This window comes from Mastigoproctus giganteus, chromosome 9 (genome assembly GCF_048544385.1).
Source record: "Mastigoproctus giganteus isolate SK-2022 chromosome 9, ASM4854438v1, whole genome shotgun sequence".
Classification (NCBI taxonomy): domain Eukaryota; kingdom Metazoa; phylum Arthropoda; class Arachnida; order Uropygi; family Thelyphonidae; genus Mastigoproctus; species Mastigoproctus giganteus.
The window spans coordinates 4,176,223-4,192,840 of NC_143583.1; the positions used below are offsets into that span (position 1 = coordinate 4,176,223).

Sequence of the window (16,618 nt, forward strand, 5' to 3'; positions counted from 1 at the left end):
ATTTATTTAATAAATGTTGGGAACAATATAAAATACCAGAAGAATGGAAGATAGCAAAAATTATTTCAATATTTAAAAAAGGAAATAGAAATGATACAGAGAATTATAGAGGGATTAGCATACAAAATACAGTATATAAAATCTATAGCAAAATAATAAATAACAGAATTAAAATTATTTCTGATGAAATATTAATAGAACAGGCAGGATTCAGAAAAGGAAGATCATGTACAGATAATATATTAATATTAAAACAAATAATAAAAAATGAAAAGAGTTTAATTTAGAAATGCATTTAGCATTTATAGATTATGAAAAAGCATTTGATTGAGTAAACAGATGAAAACTATGGGACATTGAGTAATAAAGGATACCCAAAGCATCTTACAAAAATAATAGTTTATATCAAGGAACAAAAATAGTAGATACAGGTAATAAATTAACAGAAGAAAGAATAATAAATCAAGGAGTTAGATAGGGAGTAGCTTGTCACCAACGTTGTTTAACTTATATATATCGGGGATATGTATGTAAATGGAAAGAAGAAATTAATGCATATATATATTTAAATACAAAGAATAGGATTAATACACTGTTATTTGCAGATGATCAAGTAATTATTCAAGGTAGTGAAGATAATTTACAAAGAGCAGTATTTAAATTAAACCAAATAACAGAATGTAAAGTTAAAATATCAACAATGAAAACTAGAACAATGGCTTTTAAGGGGGAAAATACAGTGAGAACAAAAATAGTTATAGACAATAAAATATTAGAACAAGTAAAACATTTTAAATATCTACGATGTGATATAACATATAATGTCAAAGAAGATATGAACCAGAAATTGGCAAAATTTCAAAATATATATGGAACAATAAAAAGAACTCTGGCTTAGAAAACAAGGAAAGAAACACAATTGAAATTTTACAAAGTAATGACAATACCAACACTTTATGGTTCTGAAACATGGATACCGAAACAGAGACATTAATAGAATACAAGCTGCAGAAATGAAATTTTTAAGATATGTTAAAGGATGTACAAAATTAGATAAAATACCAAACTTAATATTAGAAAGGAATTAAAGATTTACTCAATTAATGGAAAAATTATAGAATATAGACAAATATGGAAAGAACATGTAGAAAGAATGGAAGATAACAGATTCCCTAAATTAGCTTACACATATTGAGCAAAAGGAAAAAGAGAGAGGAAGACCGAAGAAAAGATGGGCAGACCTCATCAAGATATGAACAGCCGATCACCCAATCCGTGAAGGAAGATAAGATAAGATAAACCTTATTAACTAAACTAATACCTAATGTAAAATTATTAAAACTCTTAAAATTTAATCTTCACCTGATGTTTGCTAATAGCTATTTGTTAATGAATCAAAGACAACTTTAACAAATAAGAAATGGGTAATCAAATTAACAACTTTATGTAAATCAAGTGACCATAATTTGACTTCTCCCCAAACTGATCTGATTAAATGCTGTCTTTACACCAAAGAAGTGGTACAGGAAATACCATAAAATGTCTGAGAATGATGTGTGATTTTTTAAGAAATTAAGGGCAGCTTACACACAGGTTTTAAGTACTCATTATTTCACCAGTTTCCAGTTCTTGATATACCTGCACACCAGGCTGCTAAAAGAATATTAAAAAAAAAAAAAAAAAAAAAAAGTTGTTGCTTACTTTGCAATGACTTATACACATTGAATATGATTACACTTGTTTAAAGGGCCATTCAGCATACACTGCTGATATACATGCACAGTGATGCACACCTCATAACATAAAACTCACATTTCATAATCTTCAGCTTCGTGAAACTGAATAGAATCATCTGAGCAAATTTCTAAAAATAAGTAATATAAGCATTTAATTTGTCAACATTTTGGACCTTTTTTTTTTTTTTTTTTAAGTTGAAAGATGTTGGTACCACCACCACTTTGGTAAGAAATTAGGTATTTTTTGCAATTTTACATTTTAAAATCTGAAATGCTTATAAATTCCTGTGACCTTTTCAATTTCCCACTTTTTAGCAATGATCATATGTGTAACTTTAAATGTCCATGGTTCTATAATCCTCAAGAATGGGATACATCATCATTTAACATGTAAGAGTGTGGAAGGAAGAGAAATTATTTATGTATATGTGACCTACTCCTCAAAATGATCTGATTAAATATTTCTTTCTGAATAGCAATTGTTTCCCGCCAGTTTGTTGAAATGTCACGTACAAGAATTGAAGGACTTTTGGCTGCCTTTCCAAAGTTATTAGGTACTGGAAAACAGCACACATTTGTTGAGACTGAAAGTGTTCGTTATGTGTATCAACCATTGGAGAAGTTGTATATGTTGTTGATAACTACTAGAGCCAGCAACATACTTGAAGATCTAGAAACCCTGCGTTTATTCTCCAGAGTGGTAAGCACAAATTTTATTAAAGGTTATTAACATTGCAGTAACGAGATTTGAATTGTTCAAAGTTAAAGGCTTGCACAAAGTTAAAAGTGAAATTACTATTAAACTATAATATACAAAGTTTGATCAAAATGTTTGGTGATTGATTTAATTCCTGAGCACATAGTGAATACCTGTTTTTATAATTTGTCATTTGTACTGGATATGATAGTTGGGGAACAACATGCAAACATTAAATTTTGTGTGAGGAGGCCTAGGTGTATTGATTTGAGCCAGGGACCAATGCTCAAAGATCCCAATGGAAAACAATGTCATCATGAATGTTAGAAAGGTGGGGGGGAGTTTAAATCCCCTGTGAATGGTATGTTAGTTGCATTTTTTGATGTAGGAATGGTGTTATCAGAATTCGTCCCATGATATATTACTGTTAATGCAGCCTACTGTAAAGCTGTTTTAAAAGAGTTTAGGGGCACAATTACCCCCCCTTTCCCATAAGCAACTTAAAATGAGCAAAATTGTTAGCTTCTTCAGGATGACAATGTACTATGCCACACCGCGTGCCATCCATCAATTTGACCGACCATAACATTCTAATTCTACTGCACCCACCTTATTCAAATGATTAGGCATCATGTCACTTTTGGCTCTTCCCAAAATTAAAACTGTATATGAAATGGGAAAATGATTTTAGTTGATTAAGAAATTCAGTTGGATGGATTGCTTAAAAGCATTCACAATGAAAACAAATGTTTTCATTAGTGGCAGACATGAAGAAACAAGACTATGGTTACAGAAAGAGATCAGGTTGAAAAATATTAACGATGTAGACACTTTTCATTGGAAAGGGAGCACGGGGGATGTTGATGGTAAGGAAGGCAGATGATAGGAAGACTTTCCACCTGGAAATTATAAATTAAAGGGATAGAGGGGGGCACCTTTGGGAGGGACCCATTAAATTTTGCAACGTCACCAAACATTTTCAGCAAACCTTGCATTCTCTAAATGAGGATATTATACCTAGAGAAAAAGTCGTGGATAGGGCTCAGTGTGAAATTTTCCTTAGGCATGATAGAAAGGATTATATGATCTGAGGTTTGCCAACTGATTTTAACCTGGAAAGACTTTAAGTCTCATGAAGTAAGATTTTTTCCAGCATGACCTACACTTTTGACAGAAGAGATTATTTTTGTAGAGCATTAGCATTAATTGAGGCATATGATGCAAGAAAGCAAGCTTACACAGCATCAGCCAAAAAAAAAAAAAAAAACAGTCCCATTTCACCCATCCAGTCACTCCACATGTTTGTCTAGTTCAACCTTAGATTTATTTAAGCTATCAACTTCCACAACAACAGATGGAAGTCTGTTTCCAGGCTTCGCAGCTCCACTGTGCCAGGCCATAAGTAAAGATAGATAAGTGGCATACTTCTGCACATCTATTCTACAACTATATTTCCTCAATTTGAATCTATGCTAAAACACTGAGCTGGAGGATATAATGAGAAATACAAGGACAGTGGTGACCAAGAGGCTCCAACACTACCACAAAGCCATCCATGGAAAGCCTGATCATAGTTCAGAAAGGACTTGATAGATCTCATCGAGAACCTGAAGGATTGCTTCTAGAAAAACGCAGCTCCACTGTACCAGGCCATAAGTAAGATAGACAAGTGGCATACCCCACACCTAGGCTAGGAGACCTCTCCTGCTTAGACAAAACAAATAAAGAAAAATGGGCAAAGTCACTTCATGTCAGACACTACAATGACCTCCAACTTACAAATATGAACCCCAGGCCATACTACAGATCCCAACCCCCACAAGCTGTACTGGGACTGCACCATAATAATGGACAAGCCAGTCCTGCACAACAGACCAGACATAACCCTTACCAACAACAAGGAAAAGGCCCTACCTATCTGATCAACATAGCAGTGCCCAACACAGGCAACTTCCACAAAACTTACAAGGAAAAGATCAGGAAGTACACACAAGCGCCTCCGTAGCCAGGTGGGCAGGAGCGGCAGTGCGTAGCACATGCTTCTTGATTAGACCGGGTTCGAGCCCGTGACCACCAAATACGGAGGATGCAGAAAGGTCAGGGAATGACCACCACATATCCTCGGAGCAATATGGCCTTTAGCATTAGCATTACTAGAGGCATATGATGCAAGAAAGCAAGCTTATTCGGCATCGGCCAAAAAAAAAAAAAAAAAAAACACCACTCCCATTTCATCCCTCCGTTCGTTCGAAATACCTGTCCAGTTGAGCCTTAAATTTCTTTAGGCTATCAACTTCAACAACAAATGATGGAAGTCAGTTCCACCAACCGACCACCCGCTGGCCAAAGGCAAATTTCCGCACATCTATCCGACATCCGTCCTTCCTCAATTTGAATTTATGCCCTCTGAGGTGATTATTCTGAGCAAGAGGAAGAATCCCATTGGCATTGAGCATGCTCAAACCATTCAAAGCCTTATACACCTCTATCAGATCACCTCGCCGGTGACTAGTCTCCAGACTGTAATTTGCAAAACTTAAGCCTTTCTTCGTAAGAGCAACCCTTTATTCCATTCACTAATCTTGTTGCCCTTCTCTGTACCCGTTCCAGCAGCTCTACATCCTTCTTGAAATGAGGCTTCCAGACCTGTATACAGTACTCAAGATGTGGCCTAACCATTGCCTTATACAAGGGAATAATCACCTCCTTATCCCTGCTAGAAAAATTCCTGTATATCATTGACAAGACACCATGAGCTACTCTTGCAGCTCGTCTGCACTGCTCCGAGAACTTCATATCTGCCTGCACAATTACCCCCAGGTCCTTTTCATTCTCCACCACTGTCAGTGTAGTACCGCAGAGTTGATACGTTGCTCTGGGGTTACTGTTTCCCATATGTAGTACTTTACATTTGTCAATATTAAACTTCATTTGCCACCTCTCAGCTCCTAAAAACCAAACAACAACAACAACAACAGGAAGTACACTGACCTGAGACAAGAGATCGAAGAGATATGACTTATGGAACCAATAACGACCATTCCAATCACAGTGTCAACCACTGGTATGGTACCAAAGACCCTACAATAAGAGAATAGTAGTAATAGTTCTCCCAGAGAACACTTGTAGAAAAGTCAGAAGGTTCTTCGACAAATATTAATAACAGCCACCCTGCGCACTTGTTACCAGTACCTGTCATGGATGGAAACCCCCACAACAGGGAGAAATAATAACATAATAATAGACAAACTGTTAGAGGGGAAGAACAGATGATATGGGTAGATTTTTTTTTTTGCAGATACAGCTTTATATCTATTTGTATTCTCTTTCAGATTTTATAGTGTTTTTATGTACTTTTTTCAGATTCCCGAATACTGTAAAAATATGGATGAACAAGATATAATTGAAAATTCATTTAATCTCATTTTTGCATTTGATGAAATTATTGCACTTGGATATAGAGAAAATGTGAATTTAGCCCAAATTAGGACTTTTGTAGAAATGGACTCTCATGAGGAAAAAGTTTACCAAGCAGTTAGACAGGTTAGTATTTCTGTATTTTAATCAATATCATAATTATTATAATTTGTATCTTATCTTTTATATTATTTTCTTTTATCTTCGCTTATTTTACTTCTTTTATCAGTAACTTATGAAATTTGATTATAAACATGTAATTTAGTTTAAAATTGCAACAATACTTGTGCCACCTGCCACTGTTCTAGTTTGATTTTCATCTGCAACTGGAAGGATTCTGTAGGCATACATATAATATTCTTGTAGTCACTAACTAAATGGAGGGGGAAAGACCTGAAAATTTTCAATGAACTATTAAATGGCGATAAATAAATCCCACTTTTATATAAAGTGAACGATGTCATTGAAAAAAAAAGAAGGAAAAGTATAAAATCTCAGTTGAGGTGGTAAGTCTCCTTTCAGACAAAGTTATAAATAAATTATACAGACTGGAAGAGTGTTTTTCAAAGTAAAAACCTCTCAGAAAACCAGCAAGATGATGTCTCCATTGCTGGACTAAAGCTGTCATCAACTGAAATGAATTTAGAAAAAACTAACCTAATTAAGTAGAATCAGAGGTTACGTAACATATATGCAGAAAAAGGGTTTTTGTTTTTCAGTTAATTTATATTTCAGTTTTCATAGACAAATCTTTTATATATGACATTTGTAATAAAGTTATTAGATGCTCTGTCTCCACTAAAGGCTGTCTGTATGCATTTATAATCATATTGATGAATTTTCAGTTCATTTTATAACTATTGATCAGAAAAGTGTTTTCTGTAGGATATGAGCACTTGCTCATCTCAGATATTTCTGTGTTGAGGAGTTGTCAAAACACTACATTCTTCCTTTGCCCAGTAGGATACCTTGTATATTTTTATTAGTATTGGCAAATGATGCAAGAAAGCAAGATTATACATTATCAGCAAAAAAAAAAAAAAAAAAAAATCCAACATTGCTTTAAAAGTTAATCTGGTTCTTCCTCGAATTTATTCAAACTACCCTATTTTGACACAGTTACTCATTAGCTGGATTTAGGGAACAATGTTTAACATAGTTTATTAGGATTTTAGCAAAGCATTGGACTTGGTCTCTCATGAGAGGTTACTATATCAGCTTGAACAGGTTGGGATTACTGGTAAGATTCTAAGATGGATTGCTGGGTGACTGCAGGGCAGAAGGAAGATGGTTGTGACTAATGAATATTCGTCATATTAGTGTAATATCAGGAGTGGGATCCCTTGAGGATCGGTTCTTGGACCACTGTCACAAAGGTGGTTAGGCAGGCAAAGGCAGATTACGAGAAATCTTTGGCAAAGGATGCAAAGAGTTCTTTACTTATGTAAACTCTAGAAGGAAGGGGATGAATCACATTAGTCCACTTGATATCGATGGTTCAAATGTTGATGATCCTGCTCAGGTAGTTAACAAATTAAATGAATATTTTGCATGAGGAGTTATTCAGGGAGGAGAATGCCAGAGGTGTATTAAACTCTGGCAGTAAGCTAGATAATCTTGTAATAACTGAGAGTAAAGTGGAGGAGAAATTGTTGAAGATAAACATAAGAAAAGCACCTGGGGTGGATGGAATCTATCCAGTTATATTAAAGGAGGCAGTAAAGGAAGTAAGCAAACCCTTAGCTATAATTATGAGAGCTTCCTTCGACTCAGGGGAGGTACCCATGGACTAGAGATGTGCAGATGTAACCCCAATCCACAAAGGATGATCAAAGGGAGACAGGTAATTAGAAACCTGTTAGTTTAACTTCTGTTCCAGGGAAATTAATGGAGGCACTAGTTAAAGAAGCATTGCAGAATCATCTAGACTAGACTGCAGTTATAGCACGGACACAGCATGGGTTTGTTAAGGGGAAGTCTTGTCTGACCAATTTGATTGGCTACTATGACGTAGTCACAATGGAACTGGATGCAAAGAATAATAAAGAATACTAATTTATGCAAAGATATCATATATTTGGAGCTTAGAAAAGCCTTTGATACTGTTGCACATGGAACACTGCTGCACAAATTGGAGCAGTGTGGCATTGGAGGCAAATTGCTACTATGGATAAAGGGATGGTTGAGTGGGAGAAGCTAGAGTAGTAATCAATGGACACTGCCCTTCGTGGAGTAATGTTATTAGTGGAGTCCCCCAGGGTTCACTGTTGGGTCCATTGTTGTTTTCTGTATTCATTAATGATATTGATGGTATATCAGGCTTAATGTCCAAGTTTGCAGACGATACAAAGGACGGCAGGGTTTTAATGACACTAATGACAGTATGCTTCTGCAACAGGATATAGAAAAGTTGAACTGATGGGCTGAGAGGTGGCAACAGAAGTTTAACAATGACAAATGTAAAGTACTGCATATGGGAAGCAGTAACCCCAGAGTAACGTATCAACTATGTGGTACTACACTGACAGTGGTAGAGAGTGAAATGGACCTGGGGGTAATTGTGCAACAGATATGAAGTTTTCTGAGCAGTGCAGATGGTTTCCAAGAGTAGCTCATGTGTGTCTTGTAAATGATATACAGGAATTTTTCTAGCAGGGATAAGGAGGTGATTATCGCTTTGTATAAGGCAATGGGCAGGCCACACCTTGAATATTGTATACAGGTCTGGAGGCCTCATTTCAAGAAGGATGTAGAGCTGTTGGAACGAGTACAGAGAAGGGCAACAAGATTAGTGAATGGAACAAAGGGTTGCTCTTACGAAGAAAGGCTTAAGTTTTGCAAATTACAGTGTCTGGAGACTAGGCACCTGCGAGGTGATCTAATTGAGGTGTATAAAGCCTTGGATGGTTTGAGCATGCTCGATTCTTCTCTTGCTCAGAATAATCACCTGACAGAGCATAAATTCAAATTGAGGAATGACAGTTGTAGGATAGATGTGCGGAAGTTTTCCTTTAGCCAGCGGGTGGTTGATTGTTGAAACAATCTTCCATCTGTCGTTGTAGAAATTGATAGCTTAAATAAATTCAAGGCAGAATTAGAGAAACATTTGGAGCAAATGGATGGGTGAAATGAGGTTTTTTTTTCTCCTTTGGCTGATGTTATGTATGCTTGCTTTCTTGCATAATGTGTCTTTGCTAATGCATTATACACCTGCTCTGCAATAAACTGGTTATCATCAATTAATTTTGCAAACTTGCCCAAATATGCCTCTGCAGCATCATAATCAGCTGGTGCTCTTTCACTGCACACTGCCAAGACATGAAGACCATTAATGTTTCTTAAATTTTACATATCAGCCTGATGTATACTCACAAAGTATTGTTATGCATAACTACTCATGGAAAAGAGTGTATTTTTCGCTTTGGTGCTGTCGGATCCATTCCATTAACACTTTGTCTATTTTACATTCAGTCTATTTCTTTACCCTGAGTTCCATTAACTCGGGTAAATCATATCACCATAAAATTTTAATAGTTTTTCTTTCTGTTTCATCAAATCGTAGACGGTAGATGAACCAATACCATACTCATTACACAAAAACTTGAGAGATGCACCTTTTTCCAGCTGTTTTAGTAACTCCACCTTATCTTTAATGTTTAGAGAGACTCTCTTCCTTTTGTTAGTCTTACCACCCAGAGATTTCTCTGCAGGTCTTCTTGACATAATGACTGTGGGTATAAGCGAACAGAGTTAAAAACTACAGTATGTGAGTTCTCTGCAGGTCTTCTTGACATAATGACAGTGGGTATAAGCGAACAGAGTTAAAAACTACAGTATGTAAAAATAACTTTTATATTAATATTCTTAGGACTTTTAAAGCAGTTTCTTTTTCTTTCAGTCACGTTCAATATTGCTGGTGCATACGCTGTCAGTTGGTTGTTTCCTAATAGCAGATGAATATTTTTAGTTCTTATTATAGTTTGTATTAAATGGGAAGCAGTTGCAAGTTCTCAGACTGACAGCTTCACAGACAACAAATTTTCTTTCTGTTATCTATAAAATAGTGTGTAAAATTTCCATTTGACACCCCCTTACAAAGTTGTGCTCTAGGCACATTCCCCAGTTGCCCTGCCCTCACTACCGCTCTGTATATACAGTATATGTGTACATGAGTATTAATATAAATGTTATTAAAAACACTAAGATTGTGAGCAAAAATACCGATAATATAAGCTTTTTAAATTTTATTCACTTTATTGATTTCCGGTATTCGAAAATTCCGGATTCTGAGTAGCCGGATAAATGGTCCCACGCTGTATTTAGTGTTTTTTTTTTCATTTTATTATTGATGTAGTTTTTATTTTCTTTTTTGTATTTTATGAACTGAAAATGTAAATTTAAATGCTTCATAGTTAAATGGAAATGATAGTTAGTTAAATGGATAAAAAGACCCAACAAATTAGTATGTTTATTTTTATTTTATTTATTTATTATTATTTTTTTATTATTATTTTATTTTATTTTTTTGTTTTTTTCATTTAGACTCAAGAAAGAGAAGCCAAGTTGAAAATGAAAGAAAAAGCAAGAGAACTGCAACGAGCCAGACAAGAAGCTGCAAAGAAAGGTCGATCTCCTGGATTTGGGCCTGGTGGTTTCGGTAGTGGCACTATGGGTTATGCACCGTCTCCCATTGTAGGTGATACAGCATCCACTGTTTCTGAACCTACAAAACCAGCATATACAGCACCAAGGTAAATTTTCAAATATTTAGTACAAAATGTCATGGAAAATTTTATCCCTTATAAATGGAATATTAAGTAGCATTGAATACCACCCTTTAATACGTAATGCACTTTCAGCAGTATTGCAATTTATATCACTTTATTTCGTTGTATGTAACATCATAATCATCTTCTTTAAATATTAACCACTTAAATATTTGTAATGAAAACCTTGCGTATTAACTAGGCTTAAGGGAAACTGCAACGACTTATATGGGGAAAGGGATTTTCTCCACATAGCCAGCCTTAAGAAATTTATTTTATGAAGGTAGCATTCCTGTGAACAGAGTAGATGTTAGGGTTTTTGCTAATGCCATCATGAAGGCTTAAGGGAAACTGCTAATTCAGTAAGTTGGTGAAATTGGCACTGAGATCAGTGGCATGGGTTAAAACTACACATGCATCCTCTCTCTCTCTCTCTCTCACACATTACCCTAACCACTGAAAGGGAAGCTGCAGTAAAATTAAAATCCAAAAACATTCTAAGTCCATATGGAAAAACATAAGAAACTACAGTGGGATATTGGGGCTGTCAAAAGCAATAAAGTGCAAAAATTAGTGTATACAATAGTGCTAGGAATATTCTAAACAAATTAGCATTATTACAGGCATATGATGCAAGAAAGCAAGCTTATACAGCATCAGTCAAAAAAAAAAAAAAAAAAAAAACACTTCCCATTTCACCCATCCATTTTTAGCGCCTCCGTAGCCAGGTGGGAAAGAGCAGCAGTGCATAGCACACACTTCTTGATTAGACTGGGGTTCGAGCCCGTCACCACCAAGTATGGAGAATGCGGAAAGGTCAGGGAATGACCACCGCATATCACGGAGCAATATGGCCTTAGTTGCTAATGCTCCTAAAAACCAAATAACAAACAACAACATCCATCCATTTGCCCCAAATGTTTATCCAGTTCTTCCTTGAATTCATTTAAGTTATCAACTTCCACAACAACAGATGGAAGAGTGTCCCAGAAATCAACTACCCACTGTCTAAAAGCAAATTTCCAAACATATATTCTACAACTATCTTTTATCAATTTGAGTTTATGCCTGCTCGGGTTTGTATTCTGAGCAAGAGGAAGAATCCCATCAGCATTGAGCCTGCTCAAACCATTCAAGGCCTTATACACCTCAATCGCCTAATCAGACCACCTCGCCGGTGCCTAGTCTCCAGACACTGCAATTTGCAGAACTTAAGCCTTTCTCAGTAAGAGCATCCCCTTTGTTTCCCTCACCAACCTTGTTGCCCATCTCTGTACTCGTTCTTCCTTCCTAAATGAGGCCTCCAGACATGCCACATTGCCTTACACAAGGGGATAATTACCTCCTTATCCCTTAATGCACCATAAAATCCTTAACCAACCAATCCTTATCCCTGTTAGCAAAATTCCTGTATATCATTGACAAGACCCCATGACCTGCTTTGGCAGTTTGTCTGCACTGCTCAGAAAACTTTTCATATGTGACTGTACAATTACCTCCAAGTCTTTTTCATTCTCCTCACACTGAGTGCACTTCCACACAGTTGATACCTTTCTCTGGGGTTACTGTTACCCATATGCAGTACTTTACATTTGTTAAACTACAGTTACCACTTCTCAGCCCATCTGCCCAACTTTTCTAGATCTGTTTCAGTAGCATACAGTCATTACTGTCATTAACAACCCTGCCAACTTTAGTATCATCTGTAAACTTCGTCATTGAGCCTGATTATACCTTCCTCAATATCATTGATAAATGTACAAAACAACAATGGGGCTCAACACCAAACACTAATAACATTAGTCCATCCTCAATGACTCAACCCACAATGACTCAACCATCCTTTTATTTGTGTAGTGGTGCCTCCGTAGCCAGGTAGGAAGGAGCAGCAGTGCTAACACACGCTTCTTGATTAGACCGGGGTTCGAGCCCATCACCACCAAATACGGAGGATGCGGAAAGGTCAGGGAATGACCACCGCATATTCCTGGAGCAATATGGCCTTAGTTGCTAATGCTCCTAAAAACCAAATAACAACAACAATTTGTGTAGCAACTTGCCCTTAATGCCATACTGCTCCAATTTGTACAGCAGTCTTCCATGTGCATCAGTACTTTCCTCTGAAATCCAAGTACAGTGGATTCCAGTTATTTGGGACACATTGAGATTAGTGCACTTTGGCCCAATGAAGCGGCTGCCCCAGTTATGAGAAGTTTCACATAAATAGCTAAAAATACAGTGGACCCCCCACTTCATGATTGGTTTACTATATGATCAGATCACATTATGCTGGACTCTCCATAATAAAATACCATTCACTATACGATATGTAGTAATCGCCTGTCATTGTGGTCACTTGCAGAAATTTGCCTTTAGCCAGCAGGTGGTTAATTTCTGGAACAAACTTCCATCTGTCGTTGTGGAAGTTGATAGGTTAAATAAATTTAAAGAGGAACTGGACAGGCATTTGGAGGGAATGGTGTGATTTTTTTTTTTTTTTTGGCTGATGCCGCGTAAGCTCATACACTTGCTTTCTTGCATCACATGCCACTACTACTACGTTGTGAATTGAATTTTAATTCTGTTAAATGGCGAATCTAATAAGCAAAAATAGAAGGAATATTATCCGCAAGCTATTAAATTAAAGATGTATTAAGCACAAATATACACTTTATTATCTTACCAATTAACAAAATTAAACGGTACGTGAAAATTGGAAGAGTATATTCCACAGGTTAGCAAAATAAAAATAAATTTGCACTTGCATACTAGCTTAATCAATACTGTAATATGTACATACTAATTGATATTTCTGTTCACTGACTTTTTTTTTTTTATATAAAATTTTAAACAGTGATAAAGATAAGCAATCAGTAACAAAGACTATGGCACACACAAATTGCAACTAACACGATATGTAAACAAGATTTTAACACGAAAGTAACAAGATTATGAAACTTAAAAAATAGGAATGAAGAGAAGATTCTGAAATGTTATTTGATTTTTATATGATTGAAGATTTCAGTGAAGGGGAAAACACATTTTACCATAATAACACAAAATTCCAGCCATCAGTATTATCGCAAATGCAATAAGATCAAGTTTACTACCTGTTTATAATAGATTGCACTAACAGAAAAGCCGAAAAAATCAGAAACTGAAAAAATTGTTTTATGGTTGTGACCTCAAGAAATGTGCATTAGAAAAATATCACAAAAGCATTCAATATTGATTCTTATGACCAAACATACGATAACGATGAAAGTGTAGTGCATTTTAATGATTTCAATTGGTTTTTCGAAATTTCATTCTATAAAGCAGCTGATTCTGCAAACCAGTGATCATGTTAACCAGCACCAACTTATTTCACTTATACCATGATCTTACGATTGTCTCAAGTGAAACAGTCTCATGCCCTGATTAAATGGGATGTTGTCCTAATTAAGCAAAGAAAACCATGGCTATTTTTTCGATTAGGTTTTGCTCTTTTAAGATTTGTCCCAAATAAAAGGCTGCTCAGATTAACTGGTGGCCCAAATAAATAAATAAATAAATTTTCTGTTTATACTCCAGGACGACCAAACGGTCAGAGGAGTTCACAAGATAGAATACAAGAAACAGCACCGTATTCAGCAGTCACGGGTTTGAACCCCGGTCACTCAAGGCACATGTACTTATGCACCCGTGCACCTGACCACTAGGCTACGGCAATCCACTGTATATATCAAAATGATTTTTTTGCATCCAGTTCTTTTGTGAGCACATCATATTATCCAATCAAATTGGTCAGATGGGACTTCCCTTTAACAAACCCATGATGTGTCTGAATTATTACTGCAGTTTTGTCTAGATGATCCTGCAATGCTTCTTTACCAGTGACTCCATTATTTTCCCCGAAACAGAAGTTAAACTAACAGGTCTTTGAGGTCATCGAGAATGTCACAGACATTCTCTCGGATATGCCAGACAAGTTATACTGGCTACCTGGGAGTCTAAAACGCTGATGGAACTTATATTCTGGTGACATTCAAGTCAAGTATACCCAGTTTCGGTGAAGTCCGGACAGTCTGTGACAGCCAAATCCTCTGTTTGCACCTTCCTGATGGTGGGACTGTTGGTAATCCTGGTATAACCTCCATGCACAAGCACACTCAGAGTGTGCTTGTGCATGGAGGTATGAACCAATATAAGCAGGAGTCGAGGTGTGGTCCCCACACCACATGGAGGAATGCTGCCTCTCTGTGTTACCAGGCAATACTAGGTGGTAGATGACTCACATCAACCAATGCAATACCACCACTTTGCTTATTGGAGGCTTGAAGTGGTGGAACCCATGTTTAGCCTCCAGAGCCAAGTTCCGGTCAACTCTTCCATTAACCTGATGACTTTTGAGGTCATGATGGATATCATGGCGAGATCCAATCTTCCTTACATTTCGAGGGTACAGCTCTAAAACGGTATTCACAGGCACGGCCAATAGTTAGTACACCAGACCAAACCTACTGGTAACTCTTTAGTAGGCTTCCAGATCAACTAGTGTATAATGTTGCTATCTCTACTCTGCCAGATAGTGACTGGAGGGAGTCCAAGTAGTATGTATGGGGGGGGGGAATTTTTCGAGGCCATGTTATATCAAGGATCTGGGTATATTCTTACCATGTGTACGCCATTTCCAAAAATTTCATTACTTCATGCAGAATCTCCCCCCCCCCCCCCCACTTTTTCTTACTATTGAATACACCATGAATTGTCAAACTAATAGAGTAAGCTTATCTGTGAAAAGATCTAACTACCAAACACTTCCTATTTCATTTCACAAATATATGTGGTCTCAATTCTAATCTCAACGTGTCCATTTTCACTTGCAGTCTGCCAAACTCCATTTACTTTTTCTGACAGAATCTCAGTTATCGGTTGATTAGTATTAGTAATGGCTGCATAGTGCAAGAAAGCCTATGGCTTATGCTGCACCAGCCAAAAAAAAAAAACCTGAATAAAACAATGATAAAAAAAAAATAATAATTAATAAAAGAAAAGGAAATTAAACCTATCATCCTATGTGCTTCCCTGACCCGAAGATACTGTCCAAATGACCTTTGAATTTCCCCAAACTATCAGCCTCTACCACTCACGTAGGCAACTTATTCCAGTAATTTATAACTCGCTGGCTAAAATAAAACTTACTGCAGTCCGATCTAAACATCCCCCCCCCCCCCCGTAACTTGAATTTATGTCTCCTAGTTCTAGCATCATTTATAATCTTTAAAATTTTGTCCTCATTCATTTTACTGATTCCTCTGAGCCTTAAACATCTCAATCAAATCTCCTCTAAGGAGTCTAGTTTCTAAACTCTGCAACCCACACATTCGAAGTCTTTCTTCATAAGGACACCCTTTTGCCGATCTCATTAGGCGAGTTACCCATCTTTGCACCCTTTCAAGAATCTCAATGTCTTTCTTTAGGTGCGGTCTCCATACTTGAACACAGTATTCCAAGTGTGGTCTAACAAAAGCCTTATATAATGGGATTATCACATCCCTATCTCTACTTGCAAAAGTTCAATAGATCATTGATAGGACACCATGGCTTTCCTTTCAACCTGTTTACCATGTACTTTTTCTGACAGAATGTCAGTTATCGGTTGATTCAACTACTGCTCATCTCGGTTGCCCAAATTATTCACAGTATGATACCTTTCGCCTCAAAGGTGGTACTTGTGCATTGTCCATTCCGATATTCTCTGTCAGAGACTTGGTAATTTGGAATCTCCTCTTTTCGATCTTCTCTGGCTTAAAATCTCTCTACCTCATTGTATCACATTCATGTTGTCTCTATCATTCTCCCAACTCAATAATCACTTGGAGCTCTTTGACTTCCTCTCTTTGCAACTTGACTTTCTCCAGTCCAACTTTCCTAACAGTGAGGTAATTTTCCTTGGTAATTTTAATGTTCACAACTCCAGCTGGCTTCTGTTTTCTAGTCACACCGACCCAGCTGGTCAA

General features: G+C 36.7%; 1 protein-coding gene across 2 annotated transcripts in view; it reads left to right on the plus strand.

Moving 5' to 3' along the window:
• deltaCOP (coatomer subunit delta) overlaps positions 1-16,618 on the plus strand; it is a 198,456-nt gene that overhangs the window by 56,590 nt on the left and 125,248 nt on the right. For both annotated transcript variants that reach the window (XM_090381569.1, XM_090381568.1), the window contains exons 4-6: positions 2,213-2,436; positions 5,797-5,976; positions 10,393-10,601. In XM_090381569.1, coding sequence (XP_090237695.1) covers positions 2,213-2,436; positions 5,797-5,976; positions 10,393-10,601 — 613 coding nt within the window. The remainder of the gene's footprint in view (positions 1-2,212; positions 2,437-5,796; positions 5,977-10,392; positions 10,602-16,618) is intronic.